Source organism: Staurois parvus, unplaced genomic scaffold (genome assembly GCF_062004578.1).
Source record: "Staurois parvus isolate SC_StPar_1 unplaced genomic scaffold, SC_StPar_1.0 ptg000019l, whole genome shotgun sequence".
Lineage (NCBI taxonomy): Eukaryota > Metazoa > Chordata > Amphibia > Anura > Ranidae > Staurois > Staurois parvus.
In genome coordinates, this window is record NW_028317815.1 from 2,144,202 (window position 1) to 2,161,108 (window position 16,907).

The 16,907-nt window shown below is 40.0% G+C and overlaps 1 protein-coding gene across 2 annotated transcripts in view; it reads right to left on the minus strand.

Annotated features, from left to right (window-relative positions):
• Positions 1–1,529: 1,529 nt before the first annotated feature.
• Positions 1,530–16,907, minus strand: part of ZNF800 (zinc finger protein 800) — a 146,126-nt gene continuing 130,748 nt past the window's right edge. For both annotated transcript variants that reach the window (XM_089684478.1, XM_089684468.1), the window contains 2 exons: positions 15,219–15,362; positions 1,530–3,524 (listed from right to left, as the gene is read on the minus strand). In XM_089684478.1, coding sequence (XP_089540604.1) covers positions 1,843–3,524; positions 15,219–15,362 — 1,826 coding nt within the window. In that variant the 3' untranslated portion in view covers positions 1,530–1,842. The remainder of the gene's footprint in view (positions 3,525–15,218; positions 15,363–16,907) is intronic.

Sequence of the window (16,907 nt, forward strand, 5' to 3'; positions counted from 1 at the left end):
AAACCCCAAATCCACAATCTCAGAAAATTAGAATATTACATGCAATCAATAAAACAAGGATTGTACATAGAACAATATCGGACCTCTGAAAAGTATAAGCATGCATATGTACTCAGTACTTAATTTGGGCCCCTTTTGCAGCAATTACTGCCTCAATGTGGCGTGGCATGGAAGCTATCAGCCTGTGGCACTGCTGAGGTGTTATGGAAGACCAGGATGCTTCAATAGCGGCATTCAGCTCTTCTGCATTGTTCGGTCTCATGTCTCTCATCTTTCTCTTGGCAATACTCCATAGATTCTCTATGGGGTGCAGGTCAGGCGAGTTTGCTGGCTAATCAAGCACAGTAATCCCACGGTCATTGAACCAGGTTTTGGTGTTTTTGGCAGTGTGGGCAGGTGCCAAGTCCTGCTGGAAAATGAAGTCAGCATCCCCATAAAGTTCGTCTGCGGAAGGAAGCATGAAGTGCTCCAAAATCTCCTGTTAGATGGCTGCGTTGACCCTGGACTTAATGAAGCACAGTGGACCAACAATAGCAGATGACATGGCTCCCCAAATCAACACAGACTGTGGAAACTTCACACTGGACTTCATGCATCTTGCAGTGTGTGCCTCTCCATTCTTCCTCCATACTCTGGGTTCTTGGTTTCCAAATGAAATGCAAAAGTTGCTCTCATCAGAAAAGAGGACTTTGGACTACTGAGCAACAGACCAAGTCTGTTTTTCATTAGCCCAGGTAAGACGCTTCTGAGACGTTGTTTGTTGTTCAGGAGCGGCTTGACAAGAGGAAAACGACATTTGAAGACCATGTCCAGGATCCGTCTGTGTGTGGGATGCACTCACTCCAGCCTCAGTCCACTCCTTGTAAAAGTCCCCAACACTTTTAAATGGCCTTTTCCTGACAATCCTCTCCAGGTTGCGGTCATCCCTGCTGCTTGTGCACCTTTTTCTTCCACACTTTTCCCTTCCACATAACTTACTATTAATGTGCTTTGATACAGCACTTTGGGAACATTCAACTTCTTTTGCAATTACCTTTTGATGCTTTCCCTCCTTATGGAGGGTGTCAATGATGGTTTTCTGCACAACTGTCAGGTCAGCAGTCTTTCCCATGATTGTGAATCCTACTGAATCAGACAGAGAGACCATTTAAAGGCTCAGGAACCCTTTGCAGGTGCTATGGCTTAATTAGCTGATTACAGTGGGACACTTTGAGCCTAGAATATTGCACCTTTTCACAATATTCTAATTTTCTGAGATTGTGGATTTGGGGTTTTCATGAGCTGTAATCCATAATCATCACAATTATGACAAATCACGGCTTGAACTATCTTGCTTTGCATGTAATGAGTCTCATATATTAGTTCCACCTTTTAAGTTGCATTACTGAAATAAATGAACTTTTGCACTATATTCTAATTTTTCGAGTTTCAACTGTGTATATACACACACACACACACACATACATATATATATATATATATATATATATATATATATATATATATATATATATATATATATATATACACACACACACACACATATACATATAATGGTTATACTTAAAAGTGGACGTTTTCTCTATTATTTTTTTTTTTTACAGTCCATGACCTAAAATCAACCAGTCGTCTTGATGAACAGTTTACTTTTGTAGAATACAGAAGATTAAAATTAATAAAGAGGCTAGAGGCAAAAATGTGGAGCCATAACAACAATCCCAATGACCATTTGGGAGGTTGCCATATATGTTGTTATTCTAGCCTGCTTAAAGTTTCTAAAACATACTATAAAAATAATTTCTTGAATAAAATATCTACCATTTACATAAACATGATTTCTTTTCAGCTTGCAGGTATTTTAGACCTAGTACTTCGTCCTTTGATTTTTATGTCCACAGGTGAATTGTTTGAGTTGACTTTGTGATTCTTTTTATGGTGGTCTAAATCCTTCTTTTTTGCAAATGCTTTACCACATGTATTACACTTAAGCAGCGAAAAGTTTTTGGTCAACTTAACTTCAATGCCAACATCTGCTCCTTCAGATTTTTTGGCGGATGAGGAGGATGCCCCATCTTGTTTTAAACCAGTTTTTTTCATTTTGTCTTTTTGAGGACCTCTTTTTGAAACCTTGTCCAGAATTGTTTCAATTGGTTTTTTTATGGCTCTGCTCTCTAAACCTGCAGTTATTTTAATCAGTGCTCTCTGGGACTTTTTATGTACCACTGTTATGTGACGTATCACATCACGTTTCCTCCGAGTCTCGTAGGAGCAAAGAGGACATCTGTAAAACTTAACAAAAATGCAGTTCCCATCTGTGTGCAACTCTATATGTTTTGTTAGATTCTGCTTAGATGTGAACTGCCGTTTGCACAGTTTACAGTAAAGTTGCTTGAAGTCAAAACCAGCTGATAGTTTAGGCTTTTTAAACTTCTTCTTGTCATCACTTGGTGAACTGCCAGGTTTAGGGGAATCACCATCAGATTTTGCTTTACCCTTTAGCACAGCTGTACTCTTTTTCTCTTGTGCATGGTTTGGACCTTTGGATTCACCCTTGGGTGAGCTTTTTACAGTATTTGATGAAGAGTCTATCATATTTGTGTCTTCTGTTTTTATTTTACTGTCTGAAGTACTGATGTGATTCTGTCCTTTATCTGATTTGACATTGGTTCCAGGGGATGCTGTTTTATGTACTATCTTTACATGTTTCTTGAGCAGAAACTGAGAGGTGTAACGTCTGTTACAAAATGGGCAAGTACACGAAGTGAGATTAACTTCAGACTTTGCTGGAAGTTTCTGTGTGCGAGAAACAGTCTTCAGTAATTTTTTAGGCGTTACAGCCTCAGGAGTTGCATTTTTACTAGGTTTAGTATTGATTTCCTGAGTGGCATAGTCTCTTCTCATCCCTCTGTGAACTTCATCAATGTGTCTCCTTGTATTTGCTTTAGTTGCAAAAGATTTGTGGCATATGTGACAACTTTTGCTTGCTCCTGTATAGATCAAATTAACGTGACCTTTTGTGGACGATAAGGGTGTATTTCGCTGAATTTCAATGAATTTCTTAATATCCTCTATTTTTTTCTTGTGCACCTTCTTAATATGTCTACGTACACTACGTCTACAGTTAAAATCCTTCTTGCAAAGCCGACATGAAAAAGGATTGCTGTTAGAAGCTCTTTTAACATTTTTGTCATTTTTTGATGCATCAGAAGTTTCTACACTTGGATAATTAGAAGCTGTATCCTTTTTACCACCCTCACATGAAGCAGGTACTACAGTTACACTTTCTGAAGTTAAGGCAGACGAAGGGGCTGAAGTTGTGTCTTCCTTCTGAATGTCAGGGGAGTCAGATGTAATTTTTACATCAAGGTTTACTGCGTTAATGGGCTTAACAGTCTGGAAAACGGCATTCTGGTTTGTTTGGATAGGTTCTAATTGTACAACATATTCTGCTTGATTAGTTCTTGGATATACTGTGTCCAGTAAGTCTTTTACAGCTTGACTTTGTATACTTTCATTGGGAGGATCTAGAGAAAAGAAAGAAAAAAATTTATACATATATATATATATATACACATCTTTCTGTCAATATTGCGCTGAGTAATGATATTTTGTAGCATTCTCTACACCAAAATTGCTTTACAGTCGTAAGACTGGGTAATTTTACTATGTGACCAGAATAAAATATGAAATTGTACGGTGTGTAGATTTACCTGCTAATAACCATTTTGTGTATTTATACACATTACACGTTTTTTCTGGAGATAAATGTGGCTTCTTTTGGTTAAAAAAAACCCTAAAAAATTAATTAGGGTTTATCATTTATTGGTTGTTTTCCTACAATGTCTCTGGGACTAAGCCCATTTATGCTTCACATTATTTGCTCGGGCATGAAAACCCATTCACTTGAATGGGTTCCTGTGCCAACGTTTCCTGCACAAAAAAAGGTGCATGCACCTTTTTGAAAATGTGTCCGCAGGGAAACCGCATGGTAATCTTGACCATGCGGTTTCGCTACAGTTCCTACCCACAATCGTGCTGCGGCTTGAGATGTGTGGGAGTGCTATTCAGAATAAATGGCAGCCATGCACGTCTTGTAGGAGCAGCGTGATTCAACTGTGGGTGGTTGCGGGAACACCTGCGGGCTAATATGAACCTAGCCCAAGTCTGATTACTAGAATCAGGAACTCATTAAATGTATCCCCCTTACCAGAAGAAAACAAAACCATGCTTTTGAACAATTGTGAACTTTAAATGTAACTCCACTTCTGTTAAAAAAAAAAAAATCTTCTCTGGGTGATCTATGTACATGCACAGATTTTTTTTGAACTGAAGAAACAGCTACTTTTTTTCACAATTTCCTTTCCACACTAATTCCTGACTGGGTCGATGTTCAAAATAATCACCTAGTGCCGTGGTGGGCAACCTTTTTTTTTCAACTGAGCCAAATCTCGCCAAAACCACGATTGAAATTTATTTTGAGAGCCACATTTTTAAAACTGAAAATACATAGGATGGTACACTGTTTTTAGTTTCAATAAGTTTTTATTGAGAATATTCTGCATGCAAGTATCCACATAGGTCGGGAGGATACAAATAACAGAACTAATAAAACAAAAACTTTAGAACGATATTATTTATCGATAACGTTAAATTCCGTAAAATTTGCCTTACAATATAGAGAAAATTACATCCTGACAATGACTGACAAAGTCACAACCACTAATGTGAACATTGGCCTTGCATTTCCTTGGATAGTTTGAGTAAGTCAGGTTTGTATGTTGTTGTTTTTAATTTTAGGCACGATTCCAGGTTCTCATCGATGAGACGATTTCTCAATTTACTCTTGATAAGGTTCATGCTTGAAAATGATTGTTCGCATAAATATGTAGACCCGAACAAGGAAAGAACAGCAAACGCTAGCTTTTTTAGTTGATTATATGAGTCAGGAATACTATTCCAGGTGTTAAAAATCAACATATCTTCCTTCTCCAGGTCTTTCAAAGCAGACCACTTGTTCTGTGAACTAAGTTCACATTTGTTTTTCTCCAATCTTTCTAAATCAGCACAAAGACGTTCAAATTTTGAGCTCCACAGTTCTTTGTTTTTTAAATCCATCAATTGCATTTCAAAGTTGCCAATGTCGATATTAAAGGGAGAAAAATTTAATTCCGTTACAGTGGCATCCAGAGGTTTTTTAACAAAGGCCAACGTCGCTTTGCTGTATCTGAATTCCTGAAACCTCTTGAGAAAAGCTTCCCTCATATTTAAAAGTGCTGTTTTAAAATAGATAATGTCAATATGAGAATTATTTTCTTGGCGATGTTTCAACAGGCTTGGAAAGTGAATCAAAGTTTCTCTGTCAAAATCTTGAGCAAAAACAGATAATTTGTTTTCAAACTAAATAACTTCTTCTAACATTGAAAAAATTGTGTTTCCTTTCCCCTGTAGTTTATGATTAAGCTGATTTAGATGGGAAGTAACATCCACCATGAAATACAGTTTTTGGGTCCACTGATCGTTTGTTAATTCTGGATAGTGAACACCCTTCTCGAGGAAAAATGCTTTGATTTCTGATTATAAGGAAGCAAAACGTTTCAAAACGTTTCCTCTTGATAACCAACGTACCTTGTTATGCAGCAGAAGATCTGCATACTCACTCTCAATTTCAACTAAAAATTCTTTAAATTGGCGATGATGAAGAGCTTTAGCTACAATGGAGTTGATCATCTTAGTCACCAATTCCATAACTTTGCACATTTCTTCTGGAAATGTCTGCGCACAAAGTGCTTCTTGATGTATGATGCAATGATATGCAAGTATCTCGTGACTAATTTTTTCTTTCATAATAGCAACAAATCCATTTCTTACGCCGGTCATACTTTTTGCCCCGTCTGTTGCAATTGAGACGATTTTATCAAGTGGAATATGATAGTTTTCAATGCAACCAATTACAGCATTTGCTATATCCTCTCCACGTGTTTGACCTTTCAGTGGCAATAATCCTAAAAGTTCTTCTTTAGGACCTGTAGCTGACATAAATCTTACAAAAAGTGAAAGTTGAGCTGTATCATTTAAGTCACAAGACTCGTCAACTGCTATTGATAAAGCTGAAACCACTTTAAGATCATCAACTTGTTGGTTGGTTATATTGGAAGACATTTTGGCTGTTCTATCCTTCACTGTTTTAGCAGACAATGGCAACTCTTTAATTTTTTTTAGAATTTCTTCTTTGTTCTTAAAATCCCTGAATAACTCTTCTGATGCACTTATAAAACAACGTTTTATGTATTCGCCATCTGTATATGGTTTGCCTCTCTTAGCAATCTCTTTACTAACCGCAAAACTTGCAAAATTAGCATAGTTGGAAGACTGCACCCACTGATTAAACGCAGAACTTGATTTTTCTTGACTCTTCAGAAGTTCCTCAACTGCTTTCTTCCTTGCATCACCAACAGGATATTTATTACTAAAGGACAAGTGTTTTGTTGTAAAGTGTCTCTCCAAATTAGATTTTTTGTTATGCGCCAATTTTTCTTTACAAATAAGACAGGTCGGAAAGCCATTTACGTTCTGAAACGCAAAAGTCTCGGTCCATTCCACTTTAGATTCACGGTTTTCGTCTTCCGTTTTTCGTTGTTTTTTCTTTGTAGCCATGTCAAACAGGGCACCTATAAAAATGTTTCATTTTAAAATAAAGCCACCAACACCAAACCGGCATCCTTAATCACATAAAAGAAGTAATATTGGATGACACACTGTTATTTATCTGTGGATGACGCACTGTTATTTATCTGTGGATGACGCACTGTTATTTATCTGTGGATGACGCACTGGTATTTATCTGTGGATGACGCACTGGTATTTATCTGTGGATGACGCACTGTTATGGGGGATCTGTGGATGACGCACTGGTATTTATCTGTGGATGACGCATATATGGCATCTTATGTGTGTGTAAATAGTATTATAAAATTAGTGGGGCTCATCATGGATATTTTAAGCAGGGTTCTCCACCTTGATGGATACACCCAAACAGTAGGCAAGAAGTAAAAGTAATAAAACAGGCATGCACACATTGCACTGGCTCTGCAGTCAAGTTGAATAAAAGTAAAAAATGACAACATAAAATGAAATAAAAATCAAGATACAACTAAAAAAGTACATATAAAAGTATGTGAAAACACACTCAAATAGTCCTCATTGGTACTGTTATATATTGACCTCAGAACCTGGCCACTAACTTATTTTGTTGGCTCCTAGATTACGATATTCCGCAATTTTAGGTCCACACCCCCCTTTTCACATAAACCCTTTTTATGTCAATCCCACAATGTCACATTTCTCCCCTCATGTCACACTTCTCCCCTCGTGTCACATTTCACCCCCTCGTGTCACATTTCTGCCCCTCGTGTCACATTTCTGCCCCTCGTGTCACATTTCTCCCCCCTCATCCCCCATTCATCCCCCATATAGTAATTCATCCCCCATATAGTAATTCATCCCCCCTATAGTAATTCATCCCCCCTATAGTAATTCATTCCCCCTATAGTAATTCATCCCCCATATAGTAATTCATCCCCCATATAGTAATTCATCCCCCATAGTAATTCATCCCCCATATAGTAATTCATCCCCCATATAGTAATTCATTCCCCATAGTAAGTCCCCAAGTCCCCCCTGTGTCAATTCACTTACCTTTGCTCCGCGCGTTCCTCTCGCCGTGTTCCCGCACCATTCCGGTCTTCAGGGCAGACTGTGAGAGGAGCCTAGCTCCCCTCCCCTCACGTTGGTCACGCTGCCCCGCCTACACACATCCTGACAGCCACATCCGCGGGCCGGATTAAAAGGTCCGCCGGGCCGTATGCGGGCCGTAGCTTGCCCATTGCTGGCCTAGCTGCAGAGTCCTGACTTTTGGGGCGGCCACCCAAGAGGAGGGAGGGGAGCGGGCGCCCGGCACACAGAAGAGCCGCATTAGAGTGTGTAAAGAGCCGCATGTGGCTCGCGAGCCGCGGCTTGCCGACCACTGACCTAGTGAAATCCAAGTGTCCGGATGAGTAAAGCTGCTGTTTTGGCATCCCTTTAAAAGTAGTTGACCCTTAGGAAGTATGTCACCAAAGTTGCAGTTCCTTTTGCAAGGATGCCTAAAATTTGACTATTTTACTACAACTGCAACTGAGAAAATCAATGAGCCAACCACTACAGTAAGAAATGCTGTTTCTGGGGCATTCCATACCATAAAGGTGTACAGAATGCCTCCAGGTTGCCATATTGCATTGAATTTTTTTTACAGTTTTGGAAAATGAAAGGGACTGTAATTTGAAATGAAAAGGTAATTTTTTTTATAACATTACATTACAAAATTCCATTCGTTATTTATCTTTTACTGAATGACCCCTATATCTTTTCCACTTATAACTTGAGCTTTTTCAGTGCTAAATTTACTTGCTATAGAGCTTGGACTGGCTATGTGATTATACCAGGTAGATCCTCATTTAGCATTCTGTTTGAAGAAGCTAGTGCAATGGTCTGTCATGCATCCAAATAAGAGAACAAGATAAACCAAATAATATACAGTGAAGGAAATAAGTATTTGATCCCCTGCTGATTTTGAATGTTTGCCCACTCAAAAGAAATGATCAGTCTAAAAATTGAATGATAGGTGTATTGTAACATTGACAGAGTAGCAACAAAAAACTTTAAAGAAATGCATGTCTAACAAATGATACACTGATTTGCATGTTCATGAGGGAAATAAGTATTTGATCCCCTATCATTCAGCAGGATTTCAGGCTACCAGTTGTCTTTCATACAGGTAACAAATTGAGATTAAAAGCAGTCTCTTAAAGGGAGTGCTGCTAATCTCATTTTGTTACCTGTGTAAAAGACACCTGTCCACAGGAACATTCAAACAATCAGATTCCAAACTCTTCACCATGGCAAAGACCAAAGAGCTGTCCAAGGATGTCAGGGACAAGATTGTAGACCTACACAAGGCTGGACTGGGCTACCAAACTATCGCCAAGTAGCTTGGTGAGAAGGTGGCAACAGTTGGTGCAATCATTCGCAAATGGAAGAAACACAAAACAAATGTCAGTCTCCTAGGTCTGGTGCACCATGCAAGATCTCACCTCGTGGAGTGTCAATGATCATGAGAACAGTGAGGAATCATCCCAGAACTACACGTGAGGATCTTGTCAATGAACTCCAGGCAGCTGGGACCACAGTCACCAAGAAAACAAGTGGTAACACACTATACCGACAAGGATTGAAATCCGGCAGTGCCCGCAAGGTCCCTCTGCTCAAGAAAGCACATGTCCAGGCCCATCTGAAGTTTGCCACTGAACATCTGAATGATGCAGAGGAGGACTGGTTGAAAGTGTTGTGGTCAGATTAGACCAAAATCGAGCTCTTGGTCATCAACTTAACTCGCCGTGTTTGGAGGAGGAGGATTGCTGCCTATGACCCCAAGAACACCATCCCAACTGTCAAACATGGTGGTGGAAACATTCTGCTTTGGGGCTATTTTTCTGCTAAGGGGACAGGACAACTGCACCACATCAAAGGGACGATAGACGGAGCAATGTACCATCAAATCTTGGGTGAGAACCTTCTTCCCTCAGCCAGGGCATTGAAAATGGGTCATGGATGGGTGTTCCAGCATGACAATTACCCAAAACACACGGCCAAGGCAACAAAGGAGTGGCTCAGAAGACGCACATTAAGGTCCTGAAGTGGCCTAGCCAGTCTCCAGACCTTAACTCGATTGAAAATCTATGGAGGAAGCTGAAAGTTTGAGTTGCCAAACGTCAGCCACCAAACCTTAAAGACTTGGCGAGGATCTGCCAAGAGGAGTGGGCCAAAATCCCTCCTGAGATGTGTGAAAACCTGGTGGCCAACTACAGGAAACATCTGCCCTCCGTGATTGCCAAAAAGAGATTTGCCACCAAGTATTAAGTCATGTTTTGTGAATACTTATTTCCCTCATGAACATGCAAATCAGTGCATAATTTGTTAGACATGCATTTCTTTTGAAATTTTTGTTGTTATTCTGTCTCTCAGTGTTACAAATACCTACCATTTGATTTTTAGACTGATCATTTCTTTGTAAGTGGGCAAACATACAAAATCAGCAGGGGATCAAATACTTATTTCCTTCACTGTATAGAAAGCACAATATAATGTACTTTATATACTCTGAATGGTCTAGGGTTGTCAGTGGTATACCGAAAGGTTCAGTGTTGGGACCCTTACTTCTTAATATATTTATAAATGATATAGGGTCTGGGATTAAAAATCCCATTTCAGTCTTTGCAGATGACACCAAGCTGTGCAGTGGAATAACGTCTTTACAGGATGTCTCCAACTTACAAGCTGACCTCAATGCACTGTTTGATTGGGCAACTATGTGGTAAATGAGGTTTACTGTTGATAAATGTAAGATTACACACTTGGGGGCTAAGAATATGCATGCATCATACATACTGGGGGGGGGGGGGGGAACAATTGGGGAAATCAATGGTGGAGAAGGATCTGGGAGTTCTGGGAGATCACAAGCTTAATAATGGCATGCAATGCCAAGCTGCGGTTTCTAAAGCAAGCAAAATCCTCTCTTGCATTATAAGAGGTATAGACTCAAGAGAGAGATATCATTTTACCCTTCTACAAATCATTAGTAAGACCTCATCTGGAATATGCAGTTCGGTTTTGGGCACCAATTCACAAAAAGAACATTGGGGAGCTGTAGAAAGTACAGAGAGGGGAAACCAAACTGATAAGAGGTATGGAGGAGCTCAGCTATGAGGAAAGATTAGAGGAACTGAATTTATTCTCTCTTGAGAAGATTAAGGAGCGATATGATCAACATGTATAAATACAGTTGTGTTCAAAATAATAGTTTGTTGAAAAAAATGAATAAAGCTCAAAATCCTTCTAATAGATTTTTTTCCATACACACAAATGCATTGGGAACACTTCACATTCTATTCCAAATCAAAACATGAAGAAAAATATATCAAATTTGTTTTGTTCCTCTAAAAAAATTGAAGAAAAGTGAATATTAGACTGTTCAAAAAAATAGCAGTGTTTGTATTCTTCTTTACAAACTCAAACATTCACTATATAAACTGAAAAATGGTTGAAGATTTTGCTTTCCTTTGAATCACTTAATATTTAGTTGTATAAGCACTGTTTCTGAGAACTGCTGTACATCTGTGTTGCATGGAGTCAACCAACTTCTGGCACCTGTGAACAGGTATTCCAGCCCAGGATGATTGGACTACATTCCACAGTTCTTCTCTATTTCTTGGTTTTGCCTCAGAAACTGCATTTTTTATGTCACCCCACAAGTTTTCTATTGGATTAAGATCCGGGGATTGGGCTGGCCACTCCATAACGTCAATCTTGTTGGTCTGGAACCAAGATGTTGCACGTTTACTGGTGTGTTTGGGGTCGTTGTCTTGTTGGAACACCCATTTCAAGGGCATTTCCTCTTCAGCATAACCTCTTCAAGTCTTCTGATATATTCAAACTGATCCATGATCCCTGGTATGCGATAAATAGGCCCAATACCGTAGTATGAGAAACATCCCAATATCATGATGCTTGCGCACCATGCTTCACTGTCTTCACAGTGTACTGTGGCTTGAATTCAGAAATATCATTTCTACCAAAAACAGTGATTGATCAGGTTAGTGATGCCTGACTGCTATTATTTTGAACACAACTGTACATCAGTGGTTCATATAGTGAACTCCGTGTAGAGCTATTCAACCTGAGATCATCACAGAGGACAAGGGGGCATGCTTTACGTCTGGAGGAAAAAAAATGTAATCTCCAGAGCTGTGAAAATGTGGAATAGACTCCCTCAAGGGTTGGTTCTGGCCAGCTCAGTGGATTGCTTTACAAAAGGCCTGGATTATTTCTTAGATACAAAGAATATAATTGGATACTAACATTTATAGGTAAAGTTGATCCTGGGAATATCTGATTGCCTCTCGGGGGATCAGGAAGGAATTTTTTTCCCTGCATTAACAAATTGGATCATGCTTTGCTGGGCTTTTTTGCCTTCCTCTGAATCAACTGTGGGTATAGAATAGTTTTATTTTTTTTTAATGGTTGAAATGGATGGACTTTTGTCTTTTTTCAGCCAGACTAACTATGTAACTATGTAAATAAATAGATAATGACAGTCCATAGGGGGCCCTGAAATGCTCAAAGTCCTCAAATGTGAAAGATAATTGCAAAATAGTCTGTGAATGAAGAAATTCTCTCAAAATGAAAATAATCAAAAAATTCTTCTTCATTCCAACCAGAACTTGGAGGCTTAGCAGATCACCAGACCCTTTATTACAGGAGGTCAGGTTAGGCTTAATGAGAATAAAGCTCCGTCAGGCAGATGGACTATACTGAGACCCACCACTCTGCTCCAACCATTCCGGGTTAAAAGATCAATATTCGCTCATAACAGATAATAAAGAGGTGCCTCTCATACTGTATTATCTCCAGTAATTTTATTAGAACAAGACAAGTCTGCACTTACAACAGCGCTGAAGTAACAGGCATCAACCGCTATGTTTGGGTGTTCCAAGATGGCGGACAACGCGATGACATCAGAACAGAGGCCTACAGCAACATTAAAGGAGCTGCAGGAATATCTGGCAAGTACTGGCTGTGTGGTACATGTGACAACAATCTCCCGTATTCTTCATATGTCTGGGCTATGGGGTAGAGTGGCAAGACAGAAGCTTTTTGTACAAAGAAAAGCATCCAAGCCAGGCTAAATTTTGCAAAAACACAGAAGTCTCCCAAAAGCATGTGGGAAAATGTGTTCTGGTCTGATGAAACCAAGGTTGAACTTTTTGTCCATAATTCTAAAAGATATGTTTGGCACAAAAACAACACTGCACATAACCAAAAGAACACCATACCCACAGTGAAGCATGGTGGTGGTAGCATTATGCTTTGGAGCCGTTTTCTTCAGCTGGAACTGGGGTCTTAGTCAAGGTAGAGGGAATTATGAACAGTTCCAAATACCGGTCAATATTGGCACAAAACCTTCAGGCTTCTGCTAGAAAGCTGAACATGAATAGGAACTTCATTTTTCAGCATGACAACGACTCTAAGCATACATCCAAATCTGGCTTCACCAGAAGAAGATTAAAGTTTTGGAATGGCCCAGCCAGAGCCCAGACCTGAATCCAAAGGAAAATCTGTGGGGTGATCTGAGGAGGCCTGTGCACAGGAGATGCCCTCGCAATCTATCAGATTTGGAGTGTTTTTGCAAGGAAGAGTGGGCAGATATTGCCAAGTCAAGATGTGCCATGCTGATAGACTCATACCCAAAATGACTGAGTGGTGTAATAAAATCAAAAGGTGCTTCAACAAAGTATTAGTTTAAGGTTGTGCACACTTATGCAACCATATTATTTTAGTTTTTTATTTTTACTTCCCTCCGCCTAAAAGATTTCAGTTTGTTGTGCAACAGAGTTGTACAGTTTATAGGTCACATTAAAGGTGGAAAAAGCTCTGAAATGATTTATCTTTGTCTCATTTTCTTACATCAGAGAAACCTGACATTTTAACAGGGGTGTTTAGACTTTTTATATCCACTGTAGATAAATCAGCCGTGTCCTTGCCTGGTGTTCAACTTTAAAAAGACCAGTTTCAGTTTACAATGGAACAGAGGTAGACTGCAATCAGATTCTAATGTACATGGCCAGCTTTACAAAGTTGACTGTAAATCTGAAAGGTGATTGTAAAGATTATAATATGTGTAAACAGATTAACAATGACCACAGTCTAAATCTTTCAGTCTAATGTCTTACATTTTGCTTCCAAGGTAGTTGGAAACAATTTACCTAACCGTAAAGTGATTGTAAATGTGTAACTTTTATTTTTTTTTTTAAATAAACAAACATGCTACACTTACCTGCTCTGTGCAATGGTTTTGCACAGAGCAGCCCTGATCCTCCTCTTCTAGGGTCCCCCGCTGAGTGCCCACCATATGGGGGCACTGATGCGTGCTCGCTCCCGAGCCCTACTCTGTGTGTCCATAAGATACAGAGAGGGGCTCGGCCATGCCCCCTGCTCCTTCCTCACTGGCTTTGATTGACAGCAGCAGGAACCAATGGCTCCCGCTGCTGTGTCTCAGCAAATGAGGAGGTAGAGAGCCTCTGCTCTCATGCACATCGCTAGATCGAGCTCAGGTAAGTAGAAAGGAAGGGAAGATGCACAGAGAAGGGTTTTTCCTTAATGCACAGAATACATTAAGGTAAAAAACTTTCTGCCTTTAGAACCACTTTAATATCTGCAATCAGACTTATGTGTTTTCAGCTTAAACAGACCATGTCACTTTGCCCATACAGAGCAACGCGACAGTGTCTATAGACAGGGCATGTTCCTAAAACTCACCTTCCCTGCGCTCCCTTGTAGCCTCTTGCACCTCCATAGCTGATGAGAATACCCAGAACTTCCAAGTATAAAGGGGAAAATTAACTGCTTCTCTGTAGTGTAAATAGCAGCCAATTGCTAAACCCAAGAGTATACAGTACATATGAGCAGAAAAGGATGTCTCTTCTCCCTCAGATCATCAGCACATTCAGTGGTGGAGAAGCATGGAGCTTGCAAGAGAGCACAGACACAGTAAGGCAAGTATATGGGATCAAGGGATGCCTTTTGTACAGACCCTGTCACTTTGTCTTGCATGTCAAGCTGCATATTTATTTTGTACTACAGATACTGGAAAGGGAGCTGTGCTGGACGGCAGACTCACCGATGGTATAATTACCAGGGAGCATCTCATTACTGTCATGGGAATTTGGGCGTGCCTACTGGAGTGCAGATCACATTGGTGGAAAGGATACTGGTGTGTAAGGTAAGTATGCCAGAGTGCAGATTAACTCCTGGCATGAATATTGAAGTGTGAACAGGGAGTGCAAATCCCATTGCTGCTGTGGATTGTGGTAAATGAGCTACGTGTGTTGAGCTGCTGTACTCCCTTTTCACACACAAATTCAGAAGCTCTGCTTCCATACCGTGAATTCGTGCCTCCCCTCCTGCTTTGTGACATGTGTGTGTGATAAAATGTTTCATTTTCTCTGTGTTCAGTTTCTTCTCCTGCATTTTAATTGCTGTGTATGCAGGAGATCTATAACTTTGGTAAATACACATCCTATGGTCTTCCTCTTCCCACATACCCCAAGTAATTACTTAACGCTTACCTTCATCCACAAAATGTTTGGATATACAGTAAAACTGCTTGTGGGTGATTAGATTAGGTAGTCCTCTAAAAAGGCTGCGACATGACTTGCATTCAAATATAGTATCCACCTCTCTTAACAACATCATTCTAAGTTGTTTAGTGCCTAGAGAGAAGAAAAAAAAAAAGTTGAGAAAAAAGTTTAATGTTTTCTGTACATTATGTGTGTAGAAATACCCATACAGTGAGCATTAGTCAATTAGCTGAAATAAATTTCACTAAAACTTGCATATAGCCTTTCCTGAAATGGTGCAACTGATCTCATTAAGTAAACTACAACTGTAAAAAGTTTTGTTAAGGCTGACCTTTGTTTTTCATGGATTTCTTCAACTTTCTTATGCAGGACACAACTAGTTTGTTTTACTTCACACATGCACATACACAACACATCTGTTGGCACATACATGAGTGTTTTTTTATTTTTCACACAGTGTTTCTTTTTATTCACACAGTGAATACAAGTTACAGTGTATATAAAAAAGCTTGTGCTATAGTGTTTCTTGCTGCATGTCCTAAGCAGAGGCGTTGTAATAGCTGAGATAACCAGCATTGTGTGTGCAGTCCAACCTGTGGTTAGAAGCTCCATAGAAAAAACAGTGCTGTGGTGGTAGTAATAGAAAAACCCCACTACGGGGAGTACCTTTATTGGAATAAGCAATGGAACATAAAACACTTGAGCTTGTGGCTTGGAGGAAGTGCCTGGGTCAGGTGGACGGCCCGTCCGCTCGGGGATGATGTAAAGTGATGAATGGAGTTGAGCCTGTAAGATGCAGGGACCACGTGATCGCGGCGTCCCGGGATGATGTCACTGCGATAGCCAGGAGACAGAGGGGAAGCTCAGCATACTGCTGCAAACGGGAAATGTGGCCGGTTACCAGGACGACATGTTTCGCACACATGCGCTATCTCAAGTCCTGGAAAGGGATAGGTAATTGGCCATGCTTGCGGCAGTACGCTGGGCTTCCCCTCCGTCTCCTGGCTATCGCGGTGACATCATCCCGGGACGCCGCAATCACGCGGTCCCTGCATCTGACAGGCTCAACTTCTTTCATCACCACTGCACATCATCCCCGAGCGGATGGACCCAGGGTTTTTATATTACTACCACCACAGCGCTGTTTTTTCTATGGAGCTTCTGGATTCATCTATCTGATGGTAAAAGCAGCAGTGGTAATTCTCCTGGGTAATGCACCAATTACTGTCATCCTTACGGTACTGGGCCTCCTCTTGCGCTTCAGAATATTGGATTTACCAACCTGTGGTTATCAGCTGAATAAAAACGGTCATGCTATCAAGGAGCATGCTAAGGCATTTATGAAGAGACATACAGTGGGGATCGAAAGTTTGGGCACCCCAGCTAAAAATTTGTATTAATGTGCATAAAGAAGCCAAGGAAAGATGGAAAAATCTCCAAAAGGCATCAAATTACAGATTAGACATTCTTATAATATGTCAACAAAAGTTAGATTTTATTTCCATCATTTACACTTTCAAAATAACAGAAAACAAAAAAACGGCATCTGCAAAAGTTTGGGCACCCTGCAGAGTTAATATCTTGTACTGCCCCCTTTGGCAAGTATCACAGCTTGAAAACGCTTTTTGTAGCCAGCCAAGAGTCTTTCAATTTTTGTTTGAGGTATCTTTGCCCATT